Genomic DNA, 12,337 nt, shown 5'->3' with positions numbered 1-12,337 from the left:
CAGTTGCAGTGAAGACCCCAGGACTGAAGGGGTCATGGAGAGAATCTGAGGGTTTGCACCTGGAAAAGCAAGAAGAGGCCATTGGTGAAGGTGTAGCCTCAGTTTCAGTGGAGACCCCAGCTTTTTGGAGATGCCAGGACTGTGGGACGACCACCAAGGACCACAGTAGGTAAGGAATGGAGCTGGCCTGGGTCTGCAAGTCGAGCTGTTTGTGCTATGGATGGCAGAGTCAGAGAACTGGAGCTGCCAGAACCCTTTGGAGGCTGGAAGATGGTGAGTGACTCCCAGATGTCCAGCCTTGAGCTACTTTGCTGGACTTTGGTTTTGTTTAGGTGTGCCTGATTCTTCCCTTTGAAATAAGACAGTACTTGTTTTGAATTTTACAGAAGCCTACCCGCAGTTAAGAGACTATTAAGAGACTAAGGACTTTTTAAGTGTTTGGATTTTTTAAGAAGTGTGGGGTTTTTAAGGTTGTACGGTCTTATGTTGTGGTATTAATGTTAACATCATATCTTGGGGTTAAGAATTGGAAAGCTTATGGTTTAATAGTGATGTGTTTGTGTGTCAAGTTGACAAGGGGTCAGTTGTGTTGGATAGCTTTAGTGTCAACTTGACACACCTGGGTTGAGGGAGCCTCAGTTGGAGAATTTCCTCTATTGGACTGTCCTGTGGCCATGTCTGTGGGGCATTTTCTTGATTGTTGAGTGATGTGGGAGGGCCCAGCTCACTGTGGGTGGTGCTACCCCGGGCAGGTGGGCCTGTGTTGCATAAGAAAGCAGCCTGAGCAGGCACCAGGAGAGCAAGCCATTAAGCAGCATTCCTCCATGGCCTGTGCTCCAGCTCCTACCTCCAGGTTCCTGCCCTGAGTTCCTACCTTGGGCTCCCGGATGAACTGTGACCTGGGATATGTAAGCTGAATAAACCCTTTCCTCCCCAAGTTGGTAGTGGTCAGAGTGTTTTGTCACAGCAATGAAGAATAAACTAGGACAACCTGTGTCGTGCAATGCGCGTGGAAGACAGAAGAGGCTGTCGGATCCCCTGGAACTGGAGTTATGGACAGTTGTTAGCTACTATGTGGGTTCTGGGATTTGAACCTGGGTCCTCTGCAAGAACAGTTGGTGCTCTTAACCGCTGAACCATCTCTCCAGCCCCTTGTTGCTCTTTTCAGTTGAATGAAGGAAATGGTCATATATGATCTCCTTCTTAAAGCTTCAAAATTGGTACAAAATGGCAATTGACCTTTTCTTACATGGTTTTCAAATACCCCTCAGTACTTCCTGGGCAGTCCTCCAGCCCTCTCCACTTGCTTTTACGTAATGTAATGAAGGCTCTTAGTGCCATTTTTGTTTATGGTTACGTTATGCTTATCTAACAGCTGCTGTGGTTTTTAAAATTATTTTAGTACTTTTTGTAAATTAACTGCATTGTAGGGGCTGGAGAGATGGCTCAGTGGTTAAGAACACTGACTGTTCTTGCAGAGGACCCAGGTTCGATTCCCAGCACCCACATAGTAGCTAACAACTGTCCGTAACTCTAGTTCCAGGGGATCCGACGGCCTCTCCTGTCCTCCGCGGGCTTTGCATGACACAGGTGCACTTACCTACATGCAGGCAATACACGCATACACATAAAATAATAAAATATTTTTTAAAAACTACATCGTAAAATGCATACCCACCTCAATATACATTTTTCCTACTTGTCATGTTGCTAGAGATGAGAAAAGGGAAACAAATGGAGCTTCAGAACTTCAACTCAGGTGAGCGATTTACATGACTCGTGGACACCAGGATGTGGTTCAGATGGTTTTTATTGCTGCCTTCCCACGAGGATGGTCGACCTCAAAATTTATCTGCGATGCCACTGGGTGTGAAGGCTTTTGGTTGTTTAGTATGATTTTTCTTTGGGTTACTATCTGAGATGGGCACATAGATTTGACTTCCAGGATTAGGAGGAGGGGTGGACTCTGGCCAAGTGTTCCATGGAGACACCGGAGCTCCTCACCTGAACCTTGGCTGCGACAGAGATGTCACAGTGCTCTTAGGTTTTGAGGTGGGTTCTGTTGGGTTGGGTTGAGTTTTTATTGTTTTCACAGAGGTGGTTCTAGAGATGGGCTTTGGGAAGCTGACTTTAATGGAGAGCTCTGTGGCAACCTCAGTAAAAGTGACAAGACTAACCTGCTGTGCCTTCCTCTCTGTGCCTGCCTGCCCCATGCATATACCTGTACTTCTTAGGTCTGTAGGACACGGGCCCTGCCCTGTGGGGCTCGCATGGGGCTCCTGCGTTCCTGTGCTTCCCCCCACCATCTGCCAGCCTCCTCCGGCTGCTTCTGTCCCTGGCGCTAGGAGCCGGCTTTCCCCTTCAGGCTCTCCTTTCTCAGCATCTGCCCGTCCCTCGCTCTCGTGCCTTCTCAGTCCCCAAACTTGCTTCCCTAGGCTGTCTCCCAAGGCAGCCCCAGTGCCCTCCCAGGCCTCTGCTTCCTGGCTGTAGACAGAATCAGCCTGGAGAGCCTGTCCTCTGAGGAGGGAGGGACCTCGCTCTCAGCAGCCGCCCCTCTCTGCTCTTCTTACTGCTGTGGGGTGGTCTGCTCATCTTGTTTCCGTTCTGTTCCCTGATTTTTTCCACCTCTCCCTCTGCATACATTTTTCCAGAATTCTACACTTTCCTCCTCTGCCGAGCTGCACATTCTCCTTGGAAGTGCACAGCCAGCACAGACTGGAATGTTGCTATTCCTGGCCGACTTACCTGACTTTCCTGCTCATTTTCATTAGCCGCAGACTGACCTTTCTAGCTGTCTCCCGGACTGAGCTTTGGGGTCTTTATTCGCTGTTTGCCCTCCCATTACCCCCACCCACACCACCATGTCACTGTTAGTAGACCGTTCCTACCACGTTGCCACACATGCTGAATACCTCTCTCTGTTCATGGCCTGGCTCCTCCCCAGGCCACCTTCCATTCTGTCCTTACTGCTGGGGGGTTTCTTCTTGTTCTGATACTTCCCTTTCTAGCAGCCTTTGATGCCCCACTGTCTGCAGTGGCACCATTAAGGGAAATACAGAGTGAACCGCAGTTGCACACTAAGTTGAAAGAATGAAAATCAACTTTAAGAATACATTTTATTTTATTTGCTATGACCAAAATCTTTTCCCATGTAATATAAAAATAATGACGGGGGCTGGGCGTGGTGGTGTACGCCTTTAATCCCAGCAGAGGCAGGCGCATCACTGTGAGTTCAAGGCCAGCCTGGTCCACATAGTGAGTTCCAGGACAGCTGGGGCTACAGGGAGACCCTGTCTCAAAAAGACCAAAAAAAAAAAAAAAACAAAAAACACTGGGATAATTGACCTTTTTTTCCAAAGCACAACTGCAGAATCCAGTTTCTCTTTTGCACCCACACTGTATCTCCATTCAGGCCAGTTCCGTGGAAGTATAGCATAGGGCTTCATGGCTCTAAGCCTGAGCCCTTACCCTGGGACCTCACGTGCTTCAGCCAACAGAGATGCTGTGTACTTTTCTCTGTCCCTGGGACTGTTCTGTGGGAGCCTTGGCCCTTTGTGCTCCTGCCTCCCCTCCCACTCCTGTCTAAGACTACCTGAAGGGCCGAGGTCTTGCTGGGTATCTTTATAATGTTTAACCAGATGTTCCAGTGCAAGCTCAAGGCTAGCAAGGATATCCTGCCACCTTTTTGGTAGAAGCTGGACTATGTAAAGTTTTGTTCTACTTTGTTTTTGAGACAGTTTTGCTGTGTGTCCTGACTGACCTGGTGCTCCCTATGCTCCCAGCTACCATGCCCAGCTTCTGGCTGTGTTAAATAAATGTTACATAAAACATTCCAGGTGTTTTGTTTCTTAATCTGAAGGTAGTCATAAGATGCATTCTGTTCTCTTTTACTTTGTTATACCCAAACCAATCAAGACCCCGAAGTGACTCTTTGGCCGTGGGGTCTGAGCTAGGCTGGCAGTCTGCTCCAGGGAGGTGTTAGTGACTGTGGTAGGCTGTCTGCAGACCAGTTAACATTTCTCCGTGGGACAGAAGATAGCTACCACCTTGGGGTCTGATGGCCCATCCCCTCAGCGAGCTCCCCGCTGTCCCTCAGGCTTTGTTGGCCTGCCTACCTCGGCACCCCAAGCTGCTGTTCCTTGAGGGGCTCTGCTGCTTTCTGCGGCCTCCCAGTATCTTCTCAGCTGACTCCTGCCCCTAGATTAAGAGGCTTTGCTTAGCTCGGCTCCATGATGCACGTCTTTAATCCCAGTGCTGGAGGCAGAGGCAGGCGGTTCTCTGAGATCAAGCCTAGGGCAGTCGAGATAATAAATTCCAGGCCATTTGGGGCTATAGGAAGACCCTGACTTTAAAAAATAGAAGAGAGAGATCTTTCTCAGCAGTCCTCTTGGAGATTGAAACTCCAGACACCCTGTCCCCAGCACTCCGTCACTTTGTTCCCCCCACCACCACTAGTCTTCTGCTTGGTAGCATTTAGACCACCCCTCTAGAACACACACATTCCTTTAAAAAGGGGCAGCAGTTTTCATTGGTGCCGTATCAGCGCCTGACAATGCGGTATGCATTCGGTGCCATTGAGTGTATGAATGAATAGGACCAGGTAAGGTTCTTGACACCTTAAGCCTGTCTTTTTCATAGGTGGCATGCAGTAGTACGTTCTGATGGGGCAAATGGGTTATGGCGGGAGCGCGTAATTGTTATATTTTCCATGGTAGGCAGTTTGACTATATTTGTATATAAATTCCAGATGTGTGTGCCTTTTAGCTTAGCTGTTCCCCGAGAAGTCATCCTGTAGGCATACTGCTCATACTTCTGGAAACTAACTGCCCTGGGTTCAAGGTCATTCATCACTATGGAAATACTGAGCAGCGAGGGGCTTGCACTGTAAGCTACTGTCTATCCACATAATTGCATGCTTTGTAACTTGAGAAGAGTAGGAAGCTGTCCACTACACAGACAGATGTACAGTTATGTCATTGAATGGAAGCAGAGGTGAGCACACAGTGTGAAAAGAGAGGAGTTCGTAAACGTTGCTCATACTTGGCGTGTACGTGTTGTGGTCACTCTGGATGGATAAGAAGCTAGGATCCGTGACTGAGAGCTGGCAGGTCTGGAGAGCAGCAGAGGAGTCTGAGTCAGGCTTGTTGCATGCAGTCTGGTGCACGTGAACTATGTTACCTGCTCCTCAAACCCAGGTGGACCTAAGGGTTATTTTTGAACATTGGCGAGTGTGGGTATAAAGCTTCTTGCCAATGTCTGGCACCTAGAATGGATCCTCAGGTTGGAAGTGACACCTGCCCTCCTGCCACGCCATCCCCTGATTGAGACACAGGACACCCGCAGATGAAGCACACTTTTACCCCTCCCCCAAGTATGTGGAGCTGGGAGGGAGGACCTGGAGCTAGACAAGTGAGCTCTACCGTGGAGCTGGGTTCAAGGTCCTTTTTGGTTTTGGTCTGTCCTTGCTCACACTAGTATGTGAAGTTTCCCAGGGTCAGAATGCAGTAATAATGTCTGATTAGGTTGGCAGTTAGAGTAGGTGGGTACAGGTTTTATCTGTACTTGGTGCAAATTTTTTGTCAGTTGTTCTTGTCAGTTTGTTTTTTGAGACAAGATTTCCCTGTAGTCCCAGCTGGCCTGGAACTCGCCTGGCTCTGCCTCCGAGTGCTGGAAATAAAGGCACTAAAGGTGTGTGCCACCATGCCAGGCCACACAGATTCCCGAACCCCTTCCAAAGAAACTGCCAGAGTGGTGGGAGGTTTTTAGACTGCTGGCATTAACATAGGTCAGGTGCCATTGGTAGACAGGTCACTAGGCAGGAAATGAGAGTCAGGGAGCGAAAATGGTGACTCTGTCCCCGGGGGCGGGCAGTGCCTGCTGGTCTAGGAATGCCAGTCATGCTGTTCTGAGCCAGTTTTGTAGCTCCCCAGGCCAGGCTTGAGTGCTGTGGGGAGCTCAGCCTCCCGTTCTTCCCTGTTCGTTATCAACCCTCCTGACGTCTTCTTTTCATGCTTTGGTCTCGCGGGACTCAGCCACTTCTTTTACATCCTTTATTATTGTTGTTTCTGTAGTTCGGTTTGCGATGCTGGGTGTGGAACCCAGATTCTCTCACATGCTACAATTCAGCCTCCATTCTTTTAAAAATCAAGTTATTTCATTTCTGTCATTTTCTGTAAAGAAGCAACACACATAGTTGAAACATGGTCACTAAACCAACTAGGTAGATGGCTGTTTCAAGTCCACATCAAAGTGCCCTGGTGGCTTTCTGAGCCTGGGCCTGGGGAATCCCTTAGGCGAAGTGGTAGTGTTTAAGCCCTTGGGGCTGCCTCGGTAGGGAGTGGTGGTACAGCACAGAACATTTGGCAGCAGGAGTCCCTAAGCAGGACTCGGGAACCTTGGTGATTTCTGGTGATGTGATCTTTGAGACCGCACAGCCTGTGGAGGGTGTGCACCCTGGTGAGCCCCGTAGCGGGGTGTGCACAGAGAAGGGTACCTCTGCATCTGGATGGCTTTCACGGTTTGCTTTTGTTCTTTTGGTTTTAAAGGCAACACTACTGACACATGCAGTTAAAGAGACACCTAGGGCAGTGGACCAGAGATGAGCGTGGAGTAGAGCGCCAGTGGGGCGCAGACTCCATTTACGCCAGGTGTTTCCTTAACCACCACCGCGTTCCAGAGAGAATTTTGAGGAGATGCGGGTAAAGATATTCACAGGCCAGCGTATGGAGTGAGGAAGCCACAGTGAGTCCGGGGCTGCGTCGGGCCCAGGAAGTGTGCTTTCAAGTCCTGTGCTGCTGCTGGTCACAGGCTGCAGATGACGCCCCACCCTCAAGCAGCCACAGCAAGGGGCACATGTAGTCAGCCCATGGCCTGCAGTGACAAAGGCAAAGAAAGCTGTGAGGCCTAGCTTTCCGGCTGTGAGGACTGCATTTCCTGAGTCCTCAGAGAGGAAGCCGCTCTGGCTGCAGTGAAGCAGATTCAGATGCTCCTGCCATAAGGAAGTGTCCGTGGGCCGCTCTCACAGTGCCCGGTGCCTGGCTCGGTGCCTGGCACAGAGTAGGCTCTCAGCAGACATTTACTGAATGACTGACTCCCTCAGTAAATGGCAGTGGCCCAACACCCAAGTGCAATTCTAGGAAGGGGCCATGTGCTCTTCGCCGGCCTGGCTGACACAGGATAAATGTGGAGTGCCTGGACGGACTCTTCCCTTCTCACCAAGAAGCAGACAAGCTTGCTTTCTGGAAAAGTAGACCTTTAAGCTTCTCACTGTGATAACTTCTTCTCCTTTGTCTTCACAGAGACTGATAGACAAGTCACGCGTAACCTGTGTCAAATGGGTTCCTGGTTCGGAAAGCCTTTTCCTAGTAGCCCATTCAAGTGGGAACATGTACTTATATAATGTGGAGCACACTTGTGGCACCACAGCCCCCCACTACCAGCTTCTGAAGCAGGGAGAGAGCTTTGCCGTGCACACTTGCAAGAGCAAATCCACGAGGAACCCTCTCCTTAAGTGGACGGTGGGCGAGGGGGCCCTCAACGAGTTTGCTTTCTCCCCAGATGGCAAGTTCTTAGCGTGCGTGAGCCAGGACGGGTTTCTGCGGGTGTTCAACTTCGACTCGGTGGAGCTGCACGGTACAATGAAAAGCTACTTTGGGGGCTTGCTTTGTGTGTGCTGGAGCCCAGACGGCAAGTACATTGTGACAGGTGGAGAGGACGACTTGGTGACAGTCTGGTCCTTTCTAGACTGCCGAGTAATAGCTAGAGGCCACGGGCACAAATCCTGGGTCAGCGTTGTGGCATTTGATCCCTATACTACGAGTGTAGAAGAGAGCGGCCCTATGGAGTTCAGCGGCAGCGACGAGGACTTCCAGGACCTTCTTCATTTTGGCAGAGATCGAGCGAACAGTACACAGTCTAGGCTTTCCAAACGGAACTCTACAGACAGCCGCCCCGTAAGTGTCACGTATCGGTTTGGTTCCGTGGGCCAGGATACACAGCTGTGTTTATGGGACCTTACAGAAGACATCCTTTTCCCGCACCAGCCCCTCTCGAGAGCAAGGACACATACAAATGTCATGAACGCCACCAGCCCTGCTGCAAGCAGTGGGAATAGTGTCGCAGCACCCGGCAACTCGGTGCCCCCCCCACTGCCGCGGTCCAACAGCCTTCCACACGCGGCAGTGTCTAACACCGGTAGCAGAAGCAGCGTCATGGACGGGACCGTCGCCTCTGGGGTCAGCAAGTTTGCCACTCTTTCGCTGCATGACCGGAAAGAGAGACACCACGAGAAAGACCACAAACGAAATCATAGCATGGGACACATTTCTAGCAAGAGCAGTGACAAACTGAATCTAGTTACTAAAGCCAAAACGGACCCAGCTAAAACCTTGGGAACACCCCTGTGTCCTCGGATGGAAGATGTTCCCTTGTTAGAGCCGCTGATCTGTAAAAAGATAGCACATGAAAGACTGACTGTATTAATTTTTCTTGAAGACTGTATAGTCACTGCTTGTCAGGAGGGATTTATTTGCACATGGGGAAGGCCTGGTAAAGTGGTAAGTTTTAACCCTTAATGCCGCACCAGATCTAGAACTTGGCTAGGTAGTGATTCTCTTCTCCCGGGAGGGTTGGGGTGTACAATGAATGTGAATGATGCTTCTACTCCTACTGTAAATCGAAATGCATCAGAGCCATAGTTTTGGATACTGCATGCCATGTAATTCTGAATCATTTGATAATTCACCTTAGAGCATTTAAAAAGATATATAATCTAATTGCCAGCCAAGTCAGTCACCCTCTGGAGTACATAGAGCCCCAAAGGTAGCACTCCTGTGTCAGACTGTTCCAACTTAGGGAAATCATGACAGACTTCAAAATGCTAAAGTCAAGACCTAGGCTTGAACTGGAATATTTTTGCATAACTACTCAAGTAGACTATTGTACACCTGATCAGCGTGTGTCCAGTACAGATGGCCATTAATTGTCATTTATAGTCCAATTTCTTAATCTTAAATCATAACATGTTTAGGAATCTGTGAAATTTAACTTTAGGAACAAAGTGTTCAGCAGGGTTGATTGATATTATTTTTACATTGTCTGGCAATCCACAGAAAGAGAAGAGCCTTAATTTTTAAAGCCCATTTTAGTCATTTTATGACAATTAAAATTGTTTAATAAACATCTTTTTTCAAAGAAGCAGTTTGTAGAATTCTGATTGAAATTGTGCACTGAAATCCCCATGTGTCCCAGAGCCTGGACCGTCAGCACAGGCTGTGGCCAGGACGCCAGGACAGTTGTCAGAAGGGCTTCGTGCCACAACAGCCAAGAGTCACATGTCAGATGTCCCTGGCGTATTTTTTCTCCCACCAAGGGGGAAGGAGGTTCTGTTTATTTTGTTGGGAGGGGGCTGTTTTTGTCTGGAGGTCGTGGGCAGGTGTTTGTGTAGACTGCTAGGTCCCAGGCTGCAGGGCACACCCCCACATGGCACTTGGGTGAGTTTGGTTCCCCCAGAGGGAAGCACAAGGATGAATTTCCCCTTTTCAGATTCTGGGCCTGCAATTGAGAGTCCAGGGCAACTCTTGGGATGCAGACGCCAGGCTAGGGCTTGGGGTCCCACCGCGAGCCTCTGGGAATCCTGGTAGCCATGCCCGTGCAAGAACAGTGCTGTGTGGACTCCCTAGGGCTGTGCTGGGAAACTACAGAGTTTGGCTCCAACTGCTTAGGTCCTGCTTAGCTACTCAAGGAGTTTCTTTTCAAATTCCAGTTTTCACAGTGGAGGAGAGATTTCTTTTTGTGTCAAGGTGATTGTTATTTGTTAGATTATTTGGGGCATTTAGGATTATTTTCTGTTTGCACACCTTTGTAATTAAATATAGCAGCAATGGTCATTTAGACTGGCCTGAGCAACGATGTGGCTCAGTAGTGAAGACCTGCAGTGCCAAGGCCCTGGTAGACAGTGCGGTCCTCTCCAGAAAACTGGCTGGCCCCAGGCCCCTTCCACGTGCCCCTACCCCACAGTGCTCCTCCATACAGCAGCTTGTGTTCCGTGTGATGGGGTGGAAGCATGCTCCCTCCTGTCAGGGCAGCCACGTCAGGGCATCTGTGTCCTGGAGCAGTGCTTCACTGGAATGCTGATGCCTTGTTTACTTTAAAACACATTCCTTTGTTCCTAAAGATTAACTGAGCTGAGGTAGCAAAGACTGCCATCCTGTAGACTGTCTCAGCTTTAGAGGCCGAATTGGGCTGCCAGGTTGGGGAGGTTAGCAATGAACACTTCATGCATGATTTATATACCCACATAGTGTTAGAAACTCACTGTCAAATGCTTCTGAGGCATTGAGTATGCAGTTTCCAAATTCAGGACTTTGTGTTTGGCTTAAATAGAGAGTGGCCACTCCTAGGTAAGTAACATCTGTGGTGACGCTTCTGTGACCTCTCAGTTCTGAAGGTGTCACTCACTGACAGGGGAGCCATGGCGTGTGCACCTGTGTGCAGCACAACTAATGGGCACATTCAGATTCCTGCCCTGGTAGCAGTCCCAGTCGAACCTGCTGGGATCAAGGGGGAATTGCTAGGGTGTGGGCAGGGTGACATAAGAGTCCACGTGCTGGTGGGAATGGGGGAGGCAGAACGAGAAGAGGGCACGAGTTCCCTGAAACAGGCCCTGCAGTGTCGTCCCATGGAGAGGCCTGTGGGTTCTTTTCTGTGTCCCCATGATACTGTCACAGTTTGTGATTGGGGCTTGGCAGCAATCTCTTCCTATTTCTGTTGATGGGTGTTGTATCTTTAATGTCTACCTGGAACCCTACTTGGGGCCCCTTTGCTGTCTCTTCCCTTCCTTTGGGTTCCCCTGCCAGGTTCAGGGCCTGGTGAGAGCCCAGGGTCAGCCCCAGGGAGGGCTGTCCCAGCTACATGACCTGGCCCAGACTGGCCCCTGCATGCAGGGCGATGCTGCTCAGGTCCACTCTGCCCCCCTGACTGACTCCTGCCCCCCTTTCTTTGACAGCCGGCAGAACACTTCTGCAGGCAGGAGGACAGAGTGCAAGGTGTTCTCCAAGACCAGAACTAAAGGTGCGGCAGCTCGAGAAGAGGGCACTGGGGGGCGGGTGGGCTCCCTTCCTCCGTGTGTTCCTGCAGACAGAGGTGGTTGGGTGCCATGGGGTCGCAGGGGTTGGTGGTTCCTAATCTCCAAAGAATGAGGCATGGTGCCACCCGCTCCCACAGTAGCCACCAAGAGAAACCTGGGGAGCATTTTTGGAGTTTTCTCACCGAACTTTGAGCCTCCTCATTGAAACTTTTCAGTGTACACATTATCATAAGCAGGAATAGAACAGAATAGAGCAGCTTTTGGCAGGAAGAGTTTCTTGCTATAGGCAGAAGTCACGTTTACATGGTACAATATAGCCCAGAGTCCTCAGAGGCCAAGGGAGAGGACACCCACTGCAGGGGCACCCTGCTACCTGCCCTGCTTGCAGCCACCAGCAGACCTTACTGCTTCTGACCCCAGAAGCCAGTGCGCACCACAGCTTCGGTGAAGTGGCCCGCTCCTCTACTTTTCTCTTTAATGTGCATGCTGCCAGGGATGGAGCCCAGGACCCACACTCCGGGCAGGCAGCTCCCCCTCTGAGCCACATCCCAGCCCTCTTGAGGGGCCCAGAAGTTGTGCCTTTCGTTCAAAACAGATGCTCCAGGGAGAATGGGCAATCCTTGTAGCCAGTAACTGGGCCACAACTCTAGCTACACAGCAGTGAAGAGCCCTAAGTTTGTCTCATTCACCTGAGAGCCACTTAGCGTCAGGACCTGGATGAATGCCTTTAGGAAAGCCCTAGAGGCAGGGTCTCAAAGATACTCAGAGAGCAGGTGAGACAAAGGGCCACAAGCTTTCCAGTTTGCATGTGTGCATGTCCCAGTAGTCACCTCCAGCGTTTGGTTTAAGACATTCCAGGCCTAGCTGGCAGCCAGCAGTTTCTCCCCACCCTTCCACATCCTGTGGTGTGTTGTGAACGCTCAAGAAAGGTCAGCCTAGCTGGCCACCTGCCCGCCTTCAATCCCAGCACTCGGGAGGCAGAGGCAGGCGGATCTCTGTGAGTTCGAGGCCAGCCTGGTCTACATAGTGAGTTCCAGGACAGCTGGGGCTACAGGGAGACCCTGTCTCAAAAAGACCAAAAACAAAAGGAAAGGCTAGGTTAGCCTATTGAATTTGTGCAGAAAGGGTGAACCCGCCTTAGCGCGTGCCTGTGTGTGTACAGGTCCTCTCACCTCTTGCTGGAGGGACATGGTTTCTTTCTTTGTTGAGCAAGCTCAAAGTGTAAAGAGGATCAAGCCCCAGGGCAGGGAG

At 50.3% G+C, this 12,337-nt stretch overlaps 1 protein-coding gene across 9 annotated transcripts in view; it reads left to right on the top strand.

The window, feature by feature from the left end:
- Wdr20 (WD repeat domain 20) overlaps positions 1-12,337 on the top strand; it is an 86,258-nt gene that overhangs the window by 66,418 nt on the left and 7,503 nt on the right. For 2 of the 9 annotated variants that reach the window (XM_008825593.3, XM_008825591.3), the window contains 2 exons: positions 7,299-8,555; positions 11,006-11,070. The exons of 2 other annotated variants lie outside the window; for them this stretch is intronic. In XM_008825593.3, the coding sequence (XP_008823815.1) occupies positions 7,299-8,555; positions 11,006-11,068 (1,320 nt within the window). In that variant the 3' untranslated portion in view covers positions 11,069-11,070. 5 more of the 9 variants (XM_029559877.1, XM_008825592.3, XM_029559878.1 and 2 more) reach the window with 5 other exon arrangements.

This window comes from Nannospalax galili, unplaced genomic scaffold (genome assembly GCF_000622305.1).
Source record: "Nannospalax galili isolate Female #2095 unplaced genomic scaffold, S.galili_v1.0 scaffold188, whole genome shotgun sequence".
Taxonomy (NCBI): domain Eukaryota; kingdom Metazoa; phylum Chordata; class Mammalia; order Rodentia; family Spalacidae; genus Nannospalax; species Nannospalax galili.
Note: the sequence above shows the minus strand (reverse complement) of the source record. Positions and strands in the feature narration are given on the sequence as shown.